Below are 22,055 nucleotides of genomic sequence, written 5' to 3'. Positions count from 1 at the left end.
AGTTGCCACTCCCTGGACAAAGTGTAATAATCCTCTGCTGGTCTTCCTGCATTTCTTTACAATTTTCTAGTGTTGTGAGTTCTCCATACACAACAACAACATTCGCAGAAAGCTACATGGAACTTCTAATGTTATCTACTAGGTGATCTATATATACTGCAAAAGTAATGATCCTATAACACTTCCCTATGGCACGGCCAACATTACTTTTACGTCTGATGACTTCCCTCCATTCAGAATTACGAGTGCCTCCTGGGAGTCAAGAGCTCATGGATGAAAAGAGCAAGCTAGGTTTCATACAATCTTTGTCTTCAGAACCCACGTTGACTACACAGGAGATCTTCAGTCTCCAGCAACGTCACAACATGCAAGCATAATACATGTTGTGAAACTATACAACAGGCTGACGTCAGAGATACGGGCCTACAGCTTTGTGCATCTGTTCAATTACCCATCTTGAAAACAGGACTGATCTGGGTGGGTTTTTTTCCACTCATCATGAATGCTTCACTCCTCTAGAATTCTATGGTATTCTGCTGATAGAAGGGTAAGTTCTTTTGCACACATTGTGTAGAATCAAAATGGTATCCCATCAGGTCCAGAAGCTTTCCCTCTGTTAAGCAATTTCAGTTGCTTTTTCTCCCCCTTGGTTATTTATTTTGATATCTGTCATTCATGCAACAGTTTAAAGGAGTTTTGGTGAAAGAAATTTAGTATTTCAGCCTTTTCTGTGTTATTCTCTATTTCAATGACATTAAGGGCGCTGGGCCTCTGGACACATGGCATAAGTCAATTTACTGATTTAATATAAGATCAGAATTTCTTAGCATTTTCTGTTAAGTTGGTAGATAGAGTTTTACTTCGCCAAATGCTTCACGTATAGCCCTCCTCATGCTGATTTTGGTTTTTTTAAGTTTTTGTTTGTCTGTGAAGCTTTGGCCACATTTAAATTTGCAAAAAAACTCTCTTTGCTTTCTTAGCAGCTTCCTAAAATGGCTGTCAAACCACAGTTGGTCTTTTCCACCCCTCACAGTTCTGCTGGGTACAAACTTGTCTAAAGTTTGTTGTCAAAGCTCTTGAACTTTGTCCATTGATGCTCTCAACATTGTCAGTGCTGGACATTAAATTTTCATGATAACCTGTGAGGTAATCTGAAATCTGTCTCATGTCACACATGCTAAACAAGAAATATCTTCCTGTCTTTCTTTGTATTCTTACTTACCAATGTTTTCAGTAAAGCTGTAATGGTCTCATGATCACACATTCCCTTTTCTGTGCTAACAGAGTCGAAAATGAAGATTTGATTTTTTCTTCGACCTGGAATACTCAACACTTCAACAGCCTCTCTCATCCTAATCTTTTCTAGATTTTGTTAGATCAAGCATATCTACTTCTGAAAGCTACTATTTTAGTTAACTTTTGCTTGGGCTACACCTGCTGTATGATAAGTAGAAACACACACACACACACACACACACACACACACACACACACACACACAAAACTGGTTTTAACACTGATTTATTAGATATGGTCCCATTGGAAGTGGTATGCCCGTGCCTTCCTCCAACCTTTAAACCGACTTACACACCAATTCCAGCCAGTTATAGGAGGACTACAAAGAGTTACACTGTAGCAAGGACTCGGAATCACAGCGCAGTTCACCTTTTTTCACATTAACAAACATTGTCAGAGGTGAGAGAAGAGGTAAGTGACGGACAACAATCCTAGGAGTGACAGAGGATTAAAACCCAACAACTGGACACACAGTCTGGCACTCAAACCTGTGACATTTAAATACCCAAAATTCAATGGAGCTGCATGGTCAGGAGTAAGTGTGGGGTTGGTGTGTGTGTGTGTGTGTGTGTGTGTGTGTGTGTGTGTGTGTGTGTGTGTGTGTGAGAGAGAGAGAGAGAGAGAGAGAGAGAGAGAGAGAGAGAGAGAGAGAGAGAGAGAGAGAGAGGGGGGGGGGGGTGGAGTCAGTGTGTGAATGCATGCATACTCCCTCATAAATGTCTGACAAATTATGTGAAAGAACAGCTACTATCACCCTTTTTGATGTGCCTGCCTGCTGCTAACAAAGATTTTTCATCACTCAGAAAAGAAAGTCACCGAGAATCTTTTAAAAGTTCCATCTTCAGCAACAACTACTTCTCTGGAAAAAGCGCTCCATGTTCCAAAAGCAAGGGGACTTTAAGCTTATATATAAATCTGATCTGATATTATCTAGCAAGTAAATGCTATTTCTTTCTCTGCTGGGTTACAGTTTCATTCGAAAATACTTCAGATAATGATTTTCTATTTGTGATCTTGTAAGAAAAAGGCCATCTCCTATCTGCATGAAACATCAAAATGAGGCATTATGTTTATTTGTCTGAGCTGCTAATGGTACTTTTGGCACTTTATACATCCCAAATTGCACACCTGCTTTCATGTAGGCCCTTATGTTTCCATCGGCTAAGTTCTACTATTTTTCAATTTCATTTCAATAATTGAGCAGACACAAGATTCACTGAAAGTAGGTTTTCAAATAGCTGGCACTGTTTCCGCTCCAAGGACAAAAATGCAATGTTAATCTATTAAATTATCTCAGTGCTCAAATCACACAACATTATTTAAACTTGAGCTTTCAAACAAATTCACCCTCTTCCTGATCAGGAGCTGATTGGCTTATTAGACTGAAATGTTTTGCTAAACTGGAGCTCTGTGTTAAAATCAGTGGTAGAAATTTGCCCATGCACTATTAAATTCAACAGAGACAGGCTATAATCGTAGTGAACCCTGGGGGACAGCTGCTGTAAGCAGGAATTCATTCACAAACAAATAATATTAAATACTTGGTTTCAAAGGGAAGTGATGGTGCTATGGGTGGCCTCCATTCTCCTATCCCCTCATAATTATGACCCCTGGGGTAGGGAGAACTGGACTCTCTTCACTGTCTGTGGCCCACATTTATGCATTCATATCCAACCTCAGGTGACATCACATGATCAATGAGGAACTTCTGTGAAGTTTGGAAGGTAGGAGCCGAGGTACTGGCGGACATTAAGCTGTGAGGAAGGGTCATGAGTCGTGCTTGGGTAGCTCAATCGGTAGAGCACTTGCCCGCGAAAGGCAAAGGACCTGAGGTCGAGTCTCAGTTGGGCACACAGTTTTAATCTGCCAGGAAATTTCAATATGAGGTCTGCTCAAAAAATTCTGGAAAATTCGTAATTTTGTGCCAATGGTGTGTTCGAGTGAAATACAGTTGGCATAGCTGGACGTCTGTGTTTAATGCATAACTGCCAGAAATTTCATTGTTGTATGTCTGTTAGTTAATGTTCAGAGCTGTATAGAATAGAACATTGTGTCGCACAGTTTGTGAATTTCAAAATGGCAGAGTTACACTATGTTACCAAAAGTATCTGGACACCCACGAAACCATACGTCTTCCATATTGGGTGCATTGTGCTGCCACCTACTGCCAGGTACCTCGACTGTTGACTGACAGAGACCGCTGACAGTTGAAGACAGTCTTAATATGTAATAGGCTGACATCTATCCAGACCATCACACAGGAATTCCAAACTGTACCAGGATCCACTGCAAGTATTATGACAGTTAGGCAGGAGGTGAGAAAACTTGGATTTCACGGTTGAGTGGCTGCTCATAAGCCACACATCACGCTGGTAAATGCCAAACGATGCCTCGCTTGGTGCAAGGAGCGTAAACATTGGACAACTGAATAGTGGAAAAATGTTGTGTGGAGTGACAAATCATGGTACACAACATGACAATCTTATGGCAGGGTGTGGGCACGGCAAATGCCCGGTGAATGTCATCTGCCAGCATGTGTAGAGTCAACAGTAAAAATTCGGAGATGGTAGTGTTTTGGTGTGCTCATGTTTTTCACGGAGTGGGCTTGCACCCCTTGTTGTTTTGCGTGGCACTATCACAGCACAGGCCTACATTGATGTTTCAAGCACCTTCTTGATTCCCACTGTTGAAGAGCAATTTGGGTTGGCGATTGCGTCTATCAACATGATTGAGCACCTGTTCATAATGCATGCACAGAGTCCTGACCTGAATCCTATAGAACACCTTTGGGATGTTTTGGAAAGCTGACTTCGTGCCAGACCTCACCTACCGACATCTATACCTCTCCTTAGTGCAGAACTCTGAAGAATGGGCTGCCATTCCCCAAGAAACCTTCCAGCACCTGACTGAATGTATGCTTGTGAGAGTGGAAGCTGTCATCAAAGCTAAAGGTGGGTCAACACCATATTGAATTCCAGCATCACCGATGGAGGGGGCCATGAACTTGTAAGTCATTTTCAGCAGGGTGTCCAGATACATTTGATCACGCAGTGCTGAAGAGCCATGAGCTGCATTAAATTTTATGTGGAACTCAAGAAAATCTTTGCAGTAGCACACCAAACGATGTAGGATGCCTATGGTGATGTGTGCTTATGCTGTACTCAGTGTTACAAATGATGCACACTGTTTAAAAATGGCCAGACGGAAGTTAAAGATGACCCTCGTTCAGGATGCCCTTCAATGGCTACTGATGACATCATATCGGGAACATCAATGAATTTGTGCAGTCAATCGAAGACTGGCAATTCAAGAGATTGCTAAGGAATGTGACATTTTAATTGCATCATGTCATGAAAGCCTGATAGCATCTTGGAATGCATCGTGTTGCCGCCAAGTTCATCCTGTGGCTAATCAGTGAAGACCAGAAAGACCTTCGCTTTGCAACCTGCGGTGGGCTTTTGGATTGCACAAATGAGAATGATATGTTCCTGAAGTGAATCGTAACTCATGATGACACTTTTTTTATTTCCAAAGTTGAAAATCCCATTGAAAGGACAAAGATCTGCAACAACAGATGAGAGAAAAGAAATTTCACAGATGGCACTTCACGCAATCCAGTAGGTCGCACACCAAGACTATTTCCAGAAGTGGAAATGGTGTTGGAAGTAGTGCACCAATTGTGGAAACAAATATTTCGAAGGAGACCGTGCACAATAAGTAAAAGGTATGCCATCCTCACAAACTCTGAGACCAGTCAATGCTCACTTCATCATGTTAAGCAACACAGCAAACAATATAGATGATGGATATTAAAACTGTCACACCATAAGAGAAACACTTAACTGACTTGACATTTGCCAAATGTCAGCAAATGTCAGATGGAAATACTACTACATAATTGGATAATGTAAGGTTCAATGTTCTGTATAGTCTACATAGTTGCACTGCTGCTTTTCTATATGATAAAGGCAATTATACCTAACCAATTCAATATATTAACTTTGGCCACATGAATCAAGAACAAATGGCCATTTCCTGCACTGTAGACAAATTTATGAGTGGCACTGAAAATCTGTAAAAGATAGTTGTATATGTAAATGGAAAAGCATAGATCATCAATAAGCATTAGGAAAGCTGCAACAAAGGCACACAATAAGCTTGGCACTCCTCAATCAACAGAGTGGCATGTCCCGAAACATAAGCAGCACAAAACTGCCACAGAAGCTACAGCTTTTGAAGACACTATTGGTACTGTTCTAAATGACATCTAACAGGCACGTTTTTCTTAACTTTTTTCTCTCAAATGAGACATTTCACTTGTCTGATAAAATGTAGTGCCATAATGTTAGAATTTGGGTGTGTGAAATCCTATTACTAGCCATTAAACATGAAGCAGACTTACCAAAGGTTAATGTTTCCAGTAATATTTCTGTACATAAAGTTTATGGTCTCTTCTTTGCATGGAGGAAACTAAGATGGATAATATCGTCTTTACACACAAGAAAATAGTGGGTCCCCCTCAGCTCAAGATGATGTGAATAAGTTCATGCTGGATGACTTCATTGTTCAAAATGACATCCAGTTTTACCTGAACACCACAGAGGGTTGTAAGTGGTGAAGGAAATCATGTTCATCATCAGAGACTTTCTAGTACCACACAGTTTTTATCTGTGAAAGTATATAAACAGTAAATTGTTTGTACTATCTATGCCTGCCACTCTACAAGATCTGTAATGCTTAGTTATTGAGGCTGCAAATTTAAAAAGGAAAAGTAACAAGTGATTACTGCATGGTGAGATATGGTCAACCAGTTTATCATGCTACATTCTCTGCTCATGGTCACTGCAATATACTTTAAACTTTTTTGAACTCTTTTCAGTTATTCAGTTGAATCATGTCACTCAAATGGTGTGATATTTCAGAAAGCTAACTTGTTGCTGTCTTCAGGTGGTCATGACGACTTTCTTCCATGGGCATTATTTTATATAGCCCCTCCCTCTTGCTGTCGATCTAGCATCCATGGTACCTTTGTGAGCTCCACAAGTGAGGTGGAGAGAGAAGTGGGTGGTTCAGATATGACCCGTGGTCCTCAGTCCCTGTGCCACCACTACAGTGGTCAGGACACTGTCAATGCAGAGGAGACACATCTTTTTGGTGTGGTGTCAGTTCTTCAGTTGAAGTAATGAGTAGATCTTCCCAAAGACTCTCACTGTGCTTCAAGTACACTATGGGATGGCTCTCAAACCTTGCTTGTTTGGAAGCCAAAGCTATTTGAAAGTGATCAAAGAACAGTTATGTTCTGTGGGAAAACTTACTCAGAGTACGCCAACTAAAGAGTTGAGACGACACCACTTTGTTGTTCTTCAAGAATACAGAAATCATTACACTGTGTGTAAATGTGACAACACAGAGAATGCAGAACAAAGAGACAGCGTAATATTCTTCTACAGAGTTCATGTTTCCACTGAATTTAAATCATAATGTTTGGGAAATTTTAATGGTGGGCTGTGGACGACTAGATTTGCAGTACAAAGAGTGTTGACAACCTCATTAACACACTGGTGCATATCATCATATACTTTTAAGAACAACAGCGCATTCTAAGCTAATGTGTTGCCCTACAGTCCATCAGTTCAAAATCTTGAAAAGAATAACTATTCGTCTGTCTTTGTGTGGAACAGGCATATCTGGATACTGGTCTCTTCTATGTATGATATTGTATTATGAAATTGCCTGACAGTTTCAAAATGTGTTTCACATCAGAACTCTATGTCAGATCTCTGGTTTTCATGGTCAATGCTCTTACTAATTAAACTATTCAAGCACATCTCACAGTTTTCAGCTGCTAATACATCTCTTCTACTTTCTAAGCTGTATGAAGTTCTCCTACATATGTTGTTGGAGTAGCAACCATATGAGAACCTCTGTGAAGTTCAGAAAGTAGGAAGAGCTACTAGGAGTTTTCCAATATAGAATGGAACACTGAACAACTATCACATGAAAACCATGGTCTATTTTATTCTTAGTCTGTCCCTTCACAAGATCTGATGTCAACTGAAGACACATTGGTTCTCAGTAAACCAATAACAGTATCCTCAAAGTTGCTGAGTTCGAATGAATGAGGTATTTTACCAAGAGGTTGAATTTAGATGGGTGGGCATTCCAAAAACAAACATCCAAGATATATTCATCCGAATGTAGCACAAGCAGCAGTAGGTGCTGGCGGTGATGCAGTACTTTTATGTAATCTCAATATCAAGCTGGGGATTATAGAGGGTACTGTCTTCCTCTAATGTCACAACACGCGCGCGCGCGCGCACACACACACACACACACACACACACACACACACACAACACACGTAGTTTCTCTTCCATGTTCTCTTCATCCCAAAGCTTCAAAGGTAGATTTAAACACTGTCAATCTTCTGTGCAGTTTATATGACTTTGATAACAGCAGACTTTTAACATGTATCAGTTTTAATAGCCATAAATTGGTTACGCAAACTCATTTTCCAATGTCTGAAATGTCATCCTGGAAACACTGCTTAGAATCTAGGTTGACAACCAACTTCCGATTTACATATCTGAGTGACAATGGCAAGTACAACTCACTTCAATTTGTTATTAAAGTAGAAGAAAGCTCTTCTACCTAAAATTAATATTTTACTCTTCCTGAAAAAGAATCCAAATAACAAATAATTCATAACAATATTCTTAAAATATACTCTGGCTGAAATCTGAGCCCAAGTCAAAGGAAAAAAAATTAATATATCAAAGCTTCCTTACCAGGTCACAATCATCCCACATGTCCAAACACAAAGGTTTAGCTAACTGAAAGTCAAGATAAATGAAATTTAGACTACTTTTATAAACTCTGTTTGGAATACATGAGAAAAATAAAAACCACATATGTGCACAATTTTGTTATGATATGAGTAATGTCATTTAATATAACCTGAGAATAAGTGAATTCATGCTGTGTGTCAGTGCTGAAAGGTTATTGCGCATATCGTCACATTTTTTCTGGAGCGATTAATGGTACATTTATATTTTGTTTACAGACTATCCACACACATTAAATATCTTAGAAAGCATGGTATTCTGTTCAGGTTGCCACAAAAGTTAAAATGTGGAATCTAAAGATTAGTATAGCCTACAATTAAGTTCCACATCAACACTAGGGATTTTATTTAATTATTCTTATTTAAAAAAAAAAAAAGAAGAAGAAGAAGAAGAAGAAGAAGAAGAAGAAGAAGAAGAAAGAACCTGTTCTTTACATCAGCAAGCATTCCAGACTTTGCACTAGAATTTAGAATTTAATTTTTAAATCACTAAGGAAAATACAACACGAGCTTATGAGCATTATAAATGAATTACAGGAAGCAAAACATAGAGGATACAGGAATATATTTTCAAACAACTGTATTAAAATCTGAAGTAAATACTCTACACATTTGTCAACTAAATTTACTTCTTTTAAAGTGTGTAATGCTTAGGAAATAAAATACAGAGAACATTTTAATGTTAAACCGTATGAAGGTCGTAATAACAAGGTGCAGATAATATCGCATTGATCAGCAAACCCACAACTTCTTATTGTTAGTTAAATAATTATGTTTAGCAAAGCGCAATCCTCTAAACTAATCTCATAAAAATATCGTAACTAGAGCACCAGGTTTTACATACTTTGAAGGGTGAAGACAGGTCATTGATTAAAGTGTCATTTCAATACCAAGCCATTGCATAAGCAATTCTACTTCTTTCTTTTTTTGTCATAACAGCAGAATATTATTACGAACATTACCAGTTCCAACTACATATCTCCAGAATCCATATGTCACATATGGTACATAGATTCAGGTGGTGAGTGTATAGCAGAGACTAGTAATGGTTGTTATCACGTTCTGCAGTTATGATTAAAAGAAATAAAAGGAAGCATGTAATATATCACTGACTTTTCTTTTTAGATGAAATTTATCTTTTTCCTTTGTATAATCTCTTCTCAGAAAGGAACACATAATAAACAGTAAAAAAAAGTATACTTTCTGCTGTTGAAAATGATTATTTGTTTAAGGAGACCAAACACCTAAAGTCATCAGTCTCCTATACTCCCCTCCATGACAGAATCAGTGTATCCCATCTGTCTACATCCAAAGTAAATTCTGCATGCAAGTGTGAGACAGTTTTCTAAATGTTTTTGTCGATGCATCTGGGATGGGACATGTATACCAGCCCAGTATTCACCTAGTGGGATGTGGGAAATTGCCAGAAAAATCACTTCCACACTGACTGGCACACCGACCCTTGTCGTTAATTCACCAGGCGCATTCAAATCGATGGGCAGCATACCTCACCACCCCGAAAGTGGGCACTTTAACATGCACAGCTATGCGGGCAGCAAAGTATACACTTTATCTTAAAAAGTACTACCATTTCATCCACTTTATAATGTACTTTGTATTACAACCAAGAACAGACATTACTTTCTCCAGGACAAAATGCATATTTAGCAGGACAGACACACACTGACAACTGAGAATACTAGACAAACCACAAATATTATAATAACAGAAATACCATGATGGAAACAATAAACAATAATGAGGCAAGACAACCACTCAACTGAGCTGATTTTTGAGTGACACAAGAAATATGTAACAGCTCTTGAATAATACTAACTATTAAGTTACCCTATGCTCATGATCCTACTCCCATGGAACACTATCATTTTAAGTACCCTCCAAATATCGAACCACCACCACATTCCTAGTCCTTTTGGTCATCTACATTCTGACCCATAATTATTTCTCCTTCAACACCAATTAAAAAAAAAATGTGTTGCCTGGTTTACACACACTGACAGAATCTTCTTGATGTGGATCAGTGGGAAGGACAGCACCTGGTTTTTCATCCACAATCTGTTCCACATTAAAAAGTCTCTACCCTACAGCCTCAGCATCTGCATTGCAAAGCATAAAGTTGGCAAATATGACAATTATTCTTCCAGAAGCTTTCCAGACAGACAGTATCCCATCCAGTTAGTCCAGAGGCGAATTTCCCATAACCTCTCCCCCTGTGCCATCAACAAGCCTATTGCTGCATCATTCACAATTACTCCTTTACCACACAGGACACATTGTCCGGCAAGGCTTCACTTATCTCCCATCATAGTATTCTATTGTCCACCCTATCTATGCAGTGTCCAAGTTCTATGACAACCACCCATTCTTAAACCATATGGGTCTGTCCCTTGTGGATGACCCATCTGTAACATCAGCTCAATATACCCAGCTGACATCTACTGCAACCTTGTTGAAAACCATTATTATTCTATAGAACCTGCTCTTCCAATGATGCCCTATGGGGCACAGGCACCTGTCCAAAGTGCAAGGACACTGGAATACAATACATACAATATGTTAGGGGTCAGCTGCCCACCAGCCCCATGTGTGAAAGCAACCAAGTTACATATCAGCTATGCTGAAATTACCGAGCAGAATTCTATGAAGAGATGACAACTAATCAGCTGTCTAATCACACAAATGACCACAGCCAAAGTGTGACTAACCGCAAACTCAAACTTTCAGTTGTTGAACACCACAGACTTCAGAATGTGCTGCAGTACTCTTGCCATATCTGGATCTTCATCTCCCCCTTCCCAACAGGCACAAGCTCCTCTGAACTATGTAAATGGAGACTTTCCCTCCAACATATCCTTTGTTTTTGCCATCTCCCAGGTCTAAGCCTCTGCTAGTCCCCATACTACTCCTTCCATTCCATTAGTTTTCCTTCCTGTCATTTTCTACATCACTCCTCGACTATCCAAATATTGTAGTTATCTCTTTCCCCAGCCCCCCACACTTTCTCCCATCATATAATATTACGCCCTTAGTGAGTCTACTGTGTTTCTTTTTCATGCCTCCCATCCTCCCTGTTCCCTCTTTCTACATCTACATGTGCACTCTGCAAACCATTGTGAGGTGCATGGTAGAGGGTATGTCTCATCGTATCATCCAGTTCCATTCACATATGGAGTGCAGCAAGAATCTTTTTTTGAATGCTTCTGTGCTTACAGTAATTATTCTAATTTTATACTTAAGATACCTATGTGAGTGATACACAGGGGGTGATAGTACATTCCTAGGGTCATCATTTAAAGTTTGTTCTTGAAACTTTGTGAACAGACTTTCTCCAGACAGATTAAGTATATAGTCAAGAGTTTTCCACTTCAGTTGCTTCAGTATCTCTGTGACAACTCCCCTATCGATTAAACAAACCTCTGACCATTTGTGCTGCCCTTCTCTGTATACGTTCCAATATCCCCTGTTAGTACCATTTGGTATGTATCCCACACACCTGAACAATATTCTACGGCCAGTCAGACGAGCGATTTGTAAGCAAACTCCTTTGTAGACTGGTTGTACTTTCCTAGTATTCTATGAATAAACAAGTCTACCACCTGCTTTACCCATGACTGAACCTATGTGATCACTCCATTTCATATCCCTACAAAGTGTTACACTCAGTTATTTGTATGAATTGGGCAATTCCAACAGTGATTCATTGATATTATAGCTATAGTACATTAAATTTTTTTTCCTTCTTTTAAGTGCACTATTTTAATTTATGGACATTTAAAGCAAGATGCCAAACCTTTCACAACTTTGAAATCTTATCAACATCCGACTGAATATTTATGCTGCTTCCTTCAGAGAGTATTTCATTATAGATAACCACATCATCTGCAAAAAGCATGATGTTACTATTAATACTGTCTGCAAGATCATTAATATACAACTTGAACAGGAAGGGTACCACCACACTTCCATGGGGTACACCCGAAGTTACTTCTACATCTGATGATGACTCCATCCAAGATAGCATGCTGCGTCCTCCCTACCAAAAAAGTCCACAATCCAGTCACAAGCTGCACTTGATGCCTCATATAATTGTAATTTTGACAATAAGCACAGGTGTGGTACAAATGCTTTTTTGAAATTGAGAAATACTGCATCTACCTGATTGCCTCGATCCAAAGCTTTCAGTATGTCGTGTGAGAAAAGTGCGAGTTGGGTTTCACATGACTGATGTTTTCAAAATCCATGCTGGCTGGCATTGAGGAGGCCATTCTATTCAAGATACCTCATTATGTTTGAGCTCAGAATATGTTCTAAAATTCTACGCCAAATCAATGTCAAGGATATTGGATAGTAGTTTTGTGGATTACTTCTACTAGCCTCCTTGTAGCAGGATGTGACCAGTGTTTTTCCAAGAACTGGGCATGGTTTTGTGTTCAAGGGATCTACAATAGATTATAGTTAGAAGAGCTGAAAATTCAGAATACAATCTGACAGGGGCAACATCAGTTTCTGGAGCTTTGTTCAATTTTAACGATTTCCACTGCTTCTCAACACTACTCACACTAATACTTATTTCTTTCATCTTTTCAGTGGTATTAGGATTAAGATGCGGCAGTTCTCCCAGGTTTTCTTTTGTAAAGGAACATTTGAAACAGAGTTAAGTAATTCAGCTTTTGCTTCGCTATCCTCAATTTCACTTCCTGTCTCATTTGCTAGGAACTGCTCACTAACTTTGATTTCACTGACATCCTTCACATATGATCAGAAATTCTTTGGGTTCTGTAAAACATCATTTGACAATATTCTATTGTGGTGATCATTGATGGAAGCACACATGCTCTCTTGACAGCCAAATGCATTTCATTCAGCATCTCCCTATCTGCATCCCTACACTTTGTTTTACACCTATTATGTAGCAATCTCTATTTCTTTGGACATTTCTTTACAGTGACTGTATACCATGGAGGTTCCCTCCCATTACGAACTGTTCTACTGGGTACATATCTATCCAATGCATGGCCAACTATTATTTTAAATTTGAGTCATAATTCCTCTACATGCTCCTGCCCTGTGCTGAAAGTTTCAAGTTCCTGATTGAAATATGGCACTACTAATTTTTTATCTACTCTACTGAATACATGTATATTTCTGCTTGTTTTAGTTGTCCTTTGTACTGCACTAATCGCTGCTGCCACAACCGCGTCATGGTCACTGATACCAGTTTCGATGTAGACGTCCTCAAAGAGGTCAGGTGTATTTGTTGCCAGTAGGTACAATATATTTCCATCATAAGTCAGTTTCCTAGCTATCTGTTCTAGGTAGTGTTAGTGTCCACCACTAACAAAATTATAATTTTCTCAATTAATTGTTGAATGAATAAGGTCTCTACCGATGATTACAGTATGATTGAGGAACTTACATACGAGTGAAGTGAGATTTTCTCTTATGTTTTCTGTTACATTAGGAGACGAGTCTGATGAGTTATAGTAGGATCCAATTATCCTTTTGTGCCCGCCCTTGATACTGAGTCTTGCCCAAACAACCTCACACGGAGCTTCAATTTCTACTTCAATCGATTTGAGTTTTTTGTTTACTGCGACGAATGCACCACCTCCACTTTCTATTTGCCTATCCTTTTGATATACATTTAACTATTCTCCAAAAATCTCACAGCTATCAGTTTCAGGTTTCAAACAGCTTTCTGTACCAAGTATTATGTGGGCTTAACTGCTTTCCATGAGCACTTCAAGCTCTGGCACTTTGTTGCAAATGCTTTGGCAGTTTACTATTACAATTTTAATATTCTCATCTGTGGGAGACATTTCTTTCTCTCTTACACTGATACTTCTAGGTTTTCTACAGTTATTATCTGGATTGGATGGAGAGTTGCCTAATCTCAAAATCCCTTGTGTGCACCCCACACAGAGTCAGCTACCTGGGTAACAGCCTCTTATGTGCAGTGCACACCTGATCTATTTAGGGGGTCCTTCAGTTCTCAACCCTATAGGCCAAGTGCAGAAAGTTGCAGCCTAGCTTGTCACAGAACCTTCAAAGTCTCTGGTTCAGTCCTTCCACTCAACTCAGAACCACAGGGACATAATCATTTCTGGGGATCATGGTTTTCTCAACCTTGTGTGCCAGTCACTGAAATGACCCAAATATGACCTCGGAGCTCAGATGACATGCATCACTTGTTCCAACGCGTGCCACTATCTGCATTTGGTTGCACCCTGTTCCCTCAATGGCTGCTGGAATAGCCTCTTCAACATGTTGAATGAGGCTCCCAGGCATATACATTAAGTGCACCTGGTGTCGTTTCCTGTCCCTTGCTGCCATTTCCCTATGGGGTACCATCATTTGCCATACATTTGAACTACCAATGATTAATAAGATCCCTATCCTTTAGTGTTTGCCTCCTCTTGACACCAGACAAAACAGTTTCTCCAAAACAGGTGAAGTGAGTCCCACTGACTGTTTCAGTTTCAGTGAGAGAGAGCAATACCCCATATCAGTAATCCCAAAAAGTAAACAAATAAAAATAAAATCCTTGGCAGCTCCATGAATTGAACCCTAGTCCTCCACACGGCAGCCATCTATACTGACCACTCCGCCATGGAGGCGCACCTTTATCAACAGCCTGTGTCTTTTTGTCAGTCTTACACATCTTCTCACAATGCAAAGACATTAACATGCATTTACTATTTCTGTAATTCAAGGCATTTTTCCCCCTTCACATTCAACAAGATTTAGGGAAATGCAAAAATTAAGTAAAGAACAATTATAGTGTTTTACTCTATATATATAGGACTGAACACTGTGATCCTGCACAAAAGATCGCTGTACTATGTCAACCTATAAAATGAGCCAAATGACAAAACTGTCGAGTTTGAATGGAGATAAGCACAGGAATTAATGAAGATGGTCTTCTGTATCAAAGAAATCCAGCAATGCTGCTACAATGATAACACACACAACAAATGGGATGAAGGGAAAATGGTGAGTTTTAAATTTGGCAGTAGATGAAGACGTGGGTATGATATGACACTCATTCTATCTGCATGGCAGTGATGGATCACATAACTACTATTTCTGGTTTTGGTACACTACTGAATCAATGCCACAAAAGTTATCTTGCTTCATTCATAGTTTGCTGGAGGATGCTGTGCTGCGGGCTGCGGAAGCACTCTTTTCACAGGATAACTGGCTATAATGGAGTTATGAGCACACACAGTAGCATGTTAATTAGCTAGAAATTGTCTTTTATGATTGTCTTACTTCAATTTCAACTACAGTGTTTCCTAAGAAAGTGTGAAATGCTAGAGATGTGAATATTATCTCATAGAGAACATTTCCCAAGTATTCTAAGCATTCATCAGTGTTTGTTTTATGTTCCAAAAAGAATGCCGTGATTTTGAACAGGTGGTACTGAAAAGCTGTTCAAGTGAAGATAAAATAACTAAGTTTTGTTTATCATGTCATATGGGGCCAAATGTTGACCTTAACATGTGTAAAAGAGTTGCCCATTGGCATGTCACCACTTTGACTCACATGCCAGCACAATGCTGACTGTGCAAAAGATGGCACAGTGTTCTTTGGTATGCTTAGTTTAAATAAATTGTTAATGTGCAGTGTCACTTTTGGGAAACCTGTCCAGGACAAAATGCACGCAACAACAAAGCTCTTCACCACTGATTCAACCAATTTCAAGATTCAAGCCCAAACAATTACTGCTTGTCACGTCTTTCGTGCAATTACCAATATAACAGAAAATGTTACTTTGTTTCCCATTAAAAACAAAAATATTTTTAAATCAGAATTTTACTTGCCCTTTCAATAGAGTGCTCCCACATTAGCCTCATACAATATTTGTTTGATTGATATGTATTAACAGGAACAGTAAAACATGGAGAATAAACAGCAATCCAGCAGCAGCTAAGCAGTGCTGCATGCTTGGCAGTAGCATCAGCACAGGCACAGGCCAGGACAGTGCTGTCACTGCCAAAGTATTGCTTTTCTTCAAGTTTTACTATTCCTGTTAACACAGCGATAAAACAAGTATCACACAAGACTAATCTGGGAGAGCTCTATCAAATGGGCATGTAAAATTGCATTTTAAAACTCATTTGCTTGTAATGGGAAACAAACCAATGCTTTACATCGACACTGGTCGTCGCATGAAAAACATAACCAGCAGTAATAGTTGAAGCTGACTCCATCTACATAACGCAAAAATGAAACTGCAAATATCTGCTCAAATGCCAGATAAATGTGCATGACGACTCGTAGGACAGCCACCATGTACAGATATTAAAAATCACTTATTTTTTGCTACTATAAGAGTTAGCTACACTAAATTTAAACGATTTTGGGTGATTTCTTCAGAGAGTTTAAAATTTTCATGGGCAGTAATGTATCCGTGGAGATATCCTGAACAGTTAGCACTACCTCTGCTAAAAATTTTTTCTTGGCATAAACTAAACATTCAGTTCACATGGTGAATAACAGTTCAGTATTTTCAATTATGTAACACAGGAATAATTACCCACATAAAACAGTCATTTCCTTTATTATAAGCATTAAGACATTGGGTAGAATACAGAAGTACCAATATTACTGCCCGACATCGACCAGCACACTTCACAATAATGTACTAAACACCAAATATTAACATAAAAATGTATGGCCATTTCTCTGCATGGAATAAAAATTTGTCATGTTGCTAACTGCAGTTGGAAAATCATAACCCTTCTGTCTGCCTCTATGAATAGCTATGCTAAAATGTGACACCCTCCACTACACAGCTGCACAGTGTATTCCTCAGCACAATGTGAACAACTTCAATAGTTCCCAGAATTAGATTTTCACTCTGCAGTGGATTGTGTGCTTATATGAAACTTCCTGGCAGATTAAAACTGTGTGCCGGACCGAGACTCAAACTCGGCACCTTTGCGAGCAAGTGTTCTACCAACTGAGCTACTCAAGCATGACTCACAATCCATCCTCACACCTTTACTTCCACCGATACCTCGTCTCCTACCTTCCAAACTTCACAGAAGTTCTCCTGCGAAACTTGCAGAACTAGCACTCCTGGAAGAAAGGATATTGTGGAGACATGGCTTTCCCACAGCCTGTGGGATGTTTCCCGAATAATTTTCACTCTGCAGCACAGTGTGCTCTGATATGAAACTTCCTGGCAGATTAAAACTGTGCACTGGATCGAGACTCGAAATTCGGCCGTGAGTCGTGCTTGGGTAGCTCAGTTGGTAGAGCACTTGCCCATGAAGGGCAAAGGTTCCAAGTTTGAGTCTTGGTTGGCATACAGTTTTAATCTGGCAGGAAGTTTCAACTCCTATGGTTGTTTCACTGCTCTCATATCTTGTAGGTTCCTTCTTCTAAAAAACAATTTCTCTGGAAGACAGACATGGAAAGGAAGGCATCCATTGCTACAACACTTACACCCTTCATTACCACAAACTCCCCAGGTTACCTCTTAGCTAGCCTTCGTCCACTACCTCCTTCTGGCTCCTTCCTAGTCCCCTGCCCACTCATACTCCATCCCATACTGCCCCTGTAAGTTCATACTTTTTTGCCCCGTACTTTATTTGTATTTATAGAGCTACCTCTTTTTATTAAAATTTTCATTAGCTATGTTCTAATTCAGGCACCTATGATAAAGTCACTTTCTGCATAAAAGTGAGAGAAAATTCTTAGAGGATGTGTATGGTGGATGGAACTAACACTCTCCCCACAAAAGTAAGTAAATAAATAGACAAATAAAAAAAGTGTACTTCCAGTCATTCGTGTGCAAATTATCCAGCTTGCAGATTATTTGTATATCTAAAAAAAGAAAAAAGATACGTATTGCACACATAGGGACCAGCAACATTACAGGCCAGTGGCAGATGATACGCCGGACCAACAGCAGAAGACGATTGCAACGAGCCGTTCGTGAGCGCGTGCAGACATTGGCCACCGATGCTGCCACTACTACTCGTCCAGCATACACCGTATCAAATACATGCTTGGAAATATCTCAATTATCATGTGTTTTGATTGTTCATGCTTCTTCTCCCTCTCTTACCCCAAATAATCAGCAGTATACTGTAATTGTAAACCATGAATATTATGAGGCTATCAAATATAACTAAGTTCATCTGCTGGCACGAGGAGGTAATCCAGCAGAAGTAAAGCTTATAAGAAGAGACGAGATAAGCACAGAAAATCACTGTATGAAGAAAAGGTCAAGTTTAATGGTTGTCACCTGTTCCTGTTCATTCCACTGTGTCATCCTGAATATTTTAGTCAGGCAGAGAAGGATCAGACATAAAGTTGTATCAACAACACCATAAGAGAGACAACATAAGCTTGGATTACAGAAGGATGGGCTAGGTAAAGATCACGAACTTTTTTTAGAAACAATACTAACAGTAATATGTCTAGTTATCAAAAGTGTGACAGAGAAATACTATATACGTACTGATGTTTGCCTATTTAAGTTAACATTAAGGAATTATCAGAAATCCAGTTGCTCAAATGACTTTTTGTACAATGCAAAAAGATGGTCCACAAAGGTTGAAACTAGCAGCACATTTTAATAAAGGCTACACAGCAGATGTTGGTGTTTATAAACATGTCTTTCCTTATACTGAAATATGTCTGAAATAATTTAGAGAAACCCCACAAACTTATACCTGGATGACTGGATAGGGATTTCAACTCCTCTCATATGTAAGTCTAGTGCATCTTACATGTTCTCCATTTATTCTATTAAGCATGATGGTGAATTATGGTCAAAGGGTTGTCTTTACTGTAGTATTACTGTACACTTTCAGCTTCATGTTTGCATACTAGAAATCAAAGCTAATCTTAAGGTTTTAATTGTATTTTAAGGAAAGTATTCATGCAGAGAGCATTCATGTTTTGTAGAGAACAAATCAACTGAGTTACAAGACAACATGCAAAACGTGAAATATAAATTAAAAATTCAGTGGTGAACTTCTCAGTACCTAAGTGCTGCAGATATATGTAAAGTGTAAAACATGAAAGTTGTGTAAAAACATTTACAGGTTCTGAAGTGTGTTGTTTAATGATTTGTACAATTATTCTTGGAATTCTTTAATATTTCTGCACAAAATGGTATGTAAAGCCATGGAGGTCTTAATGTGGAGGATTTCATAGACATTTAAATATAAAAAGTTTTAAATAAATAGGAACAACATCTGATCAAAAGTATCTGGACACCTATTCGTGGACATTAATATGGGGTGTGTCACCCCTTTGCCTCAGAGACTTCGAACATGGTCAGGTGATTGAGTGTCACTAGTGTCATACATCTGAAAGCAAGATTTCCACACTCCCTAAACATCCCTAGGTCCACTGTTTCCAATGTGATAGTGAAGTGGAAATGTGAAGGGACATGTAAAGCACCAAAGCGTGCTGGCCAACCTCGCCTGTTGACTGACAGAGACTGCTGATAGTTGAAGAGGGTCTTATGGTGTAATAGGCAGACATCTATCCAGGCCATCACACAGGAATTCCAAACTGCATCAGGATCCACTACAAGTACTATGACAGTTAGGGGGGAGGTCAGAAAACTTGGATTTCATGGCTGAGTGGCTGCTCATAAGCCACACATCACACCAGTAAATGCCAAACGATGCCTCGGTTGGTGTAAGGAGCGTAAACATTGGATGATTGAACATTGGAAAAATGTTATGTGGAGTGACAAATCACACTACACAATGTGGCGATCCGATGGTAGAGTGTGGGTATGGCAAATGCCCCGTGAACGTCATCTGCCGGCGTGTGTAGTGTCAACAGTAAAATTCGGAGGTGGTGGTGTTATGGTGTGGTCATGTTTTTCATGGAAGGACTTACACCCTTGTTGTTTTGTGTGACAATAACACAGCACAGGCCTACATTGATGTTTTAAGCACCTTCTTGCTTCCCACTGTTGAAGATCAATTCAGTGATGGCAATTGCTCTCTTTCAACACGATCGAACACCTGTTCATAATGCACAACAATAACATCCCTGTAATTAACTGCCCTGCACAGATTCCTGACCTGAAACCTACAGAACACCTTTGGGATGTTTTGGAACACCGACTTCATGCCAGGCCTCACCTACCGACATTGATACCTCTCCTCAGCGCAGTACTCTCTGAAGAATGGGCTGCCATTCCCCAAGAAACCTTCCAGCACCTGGCTGAACATATGCCTGTGAGAGTGGAACCTGTCATTAGCGCTAAGGGTGGGTCAACACCATACTGAATTCCAGAATTACCGATGGAGGGTGCCACAAACTCGTAAGTCGTTTTCAGCCAAGTGTCTGCATACTTTTGATCACAGAGTGTGTGTGTGTGTGTGTGTGTGTGTGTGAGTGCGCGCTCGCATGTGCGCTTTCGTGCGCGCGCGCACGCACGCACGCGCACACACGCACACACACACACACACACACACACACACACACACACACACACACACACACACACACACACTTTTTCACAAAATTATGAACTGTCCATCTGGTTATTGACATGTCTGTTTGTTGTATTCTAATTTGTGCATTGGTTGTGGTGTAACAACCATTTGCAATTGCAAGATATAAGGATGGGAGCTCCAGTTGTAGTACATACGTCCTATTTGTTCTACCTAAGTACCACATGTTAGGACTATTACATTCTGTTCTGGCAGTTGTGACTCTTCGATTTCTTTGTTTTAATTTTTCACACCCATTTATTTGTTGTTTTGATTTTTGTCAGATGTCTGTGCAGCATCTCGCCTCCTCCCACTTGTCATCACATTTACTTGTGATGGTAATATATTCTTACCACATGACTCATATTTTATAACTCATGCATAGTATCACAACTGCCAAGACTACAGAAGGAGAACAGATGGAAAGTTCAATAGGACATGAGGTGGGTTTGAACATGAATGTCTGGGTTTGCAGTCCAACACCATGACCACGGAACCACGACAGCATGATTGTTGCACATCTTGAGCTTGGACCGTTCACTGTTTGTATTTTGCTTGCTTTCTCACAGTTCAGTACACCTTGATCCTGTTTGACCTGTCTTCAGTTTTTAATGCGCTATCCACTGGGCCATTTTAACACAAAATCTGAGAGAGGTGCACTGGGGAGTTTCACTTGTCAGGTGACATCAAACTGACTCCCCATTCGAAGTCACCTGAACTCTCCTGAGTGACCCATTCTGCTGTTACTGTGTCTCCACTGACAACACAATACTCCCCATCTCCTTTTATACTGTTGTATCTGCCTCTCATGACATGTAGTGGTGAATTCCACATTTAACAGGGCTGGCCAAGTACTTTTGATCAGGTTGTGTATATAAGAATGAAATGTTACAGACTATATTTTAAATACATCAAAACCTAGAAATATAAGTCACAATTCCCATGGAATCATAAATGCTATCATAAAGAATTAATACTTGAGAGTCATTTATTATGGTAATCATAAAGGTCTGTCAAAATGAATAAATACTTGAAAGTGGTTTATTATGGGATGTGTTCTACAAGTCCTGTCTTGTTGAAATTAAATTTTCTGTTACTTTCATATCATTCATAAAGAAAGAAATTGCACATAATACTAAAATCAGATTTCAGAATATGTGGACTCATCTTCTTCAAACTTCTCCAAATCTCTCAAACCAACCTTCAATTTTAATTTTATTAATCACATAGCTACAAATGAAGGAATCAGAAAAGGACAAATTTTGTTAAGATTAACAGGCAAATCTACAGTGAACTGAGCATCTCAATATGCAGGCAAGCATTGACTTTATATACATCCTTTTCAAAAGCAACACTAAAAATGATCAAATATAGAAGTGCAACTAGTAAAATATATCTAAATAAGTTAAATCAATATG

The 22,055-nt window shown here is 39.3% G+C and overlaps 1 protein-coding gene across 2 annotated transcripts in view; it reads right to left on the bottom strand.

The window, feature by feature from the left end:
* Window positions 1-22,055, bottom strand: part of LOC126457241 (serine/threonine-protein kinase mTOR) — a 263,986-nt gene that overhangs the window by 126,825 nt on the left and 115,106 nt on the right. Inside the window, exon 20 of one of the 2 annotated variants that reach the window (XM_050093384.1) lies at window positions 8,085-8,129. The exons of the other annotated variant lie outside the window; for it this stretch is intronic. Coding sequence (XP_049949341.1) covers window positions 8,085-8,129 — 45 coding nt within the window. The remainder of the gene's footprint in view (window positions 1-8,084; window positions 8,130-22,055) is intronic. 2 annotated transcript variants of the gene reach the window in all.

The sequence above is a fragment of the Schistocerca serialis genome, chromosome 2 (genome assembly GCF_023864345.2).
Source record: "Schistocerca serialis cubense isolate TAMUIC-IGC-003099 chromosome 2, iqSchSeri2.2, whole genome shotgun sequence".
In the NCBI taxonomy this organism is placed as follows: domain Eukaryota; kingdom Metazoa; phylum Arthropoda; class Insecta; order Orthoptera; family Acrididae; genus Schistocerca; species Schistocerca serialis.
Note: the sequence above shows the minus strand (reverse complement) of the source record. Positions and strands in the feature narration are given on the sequence as shown.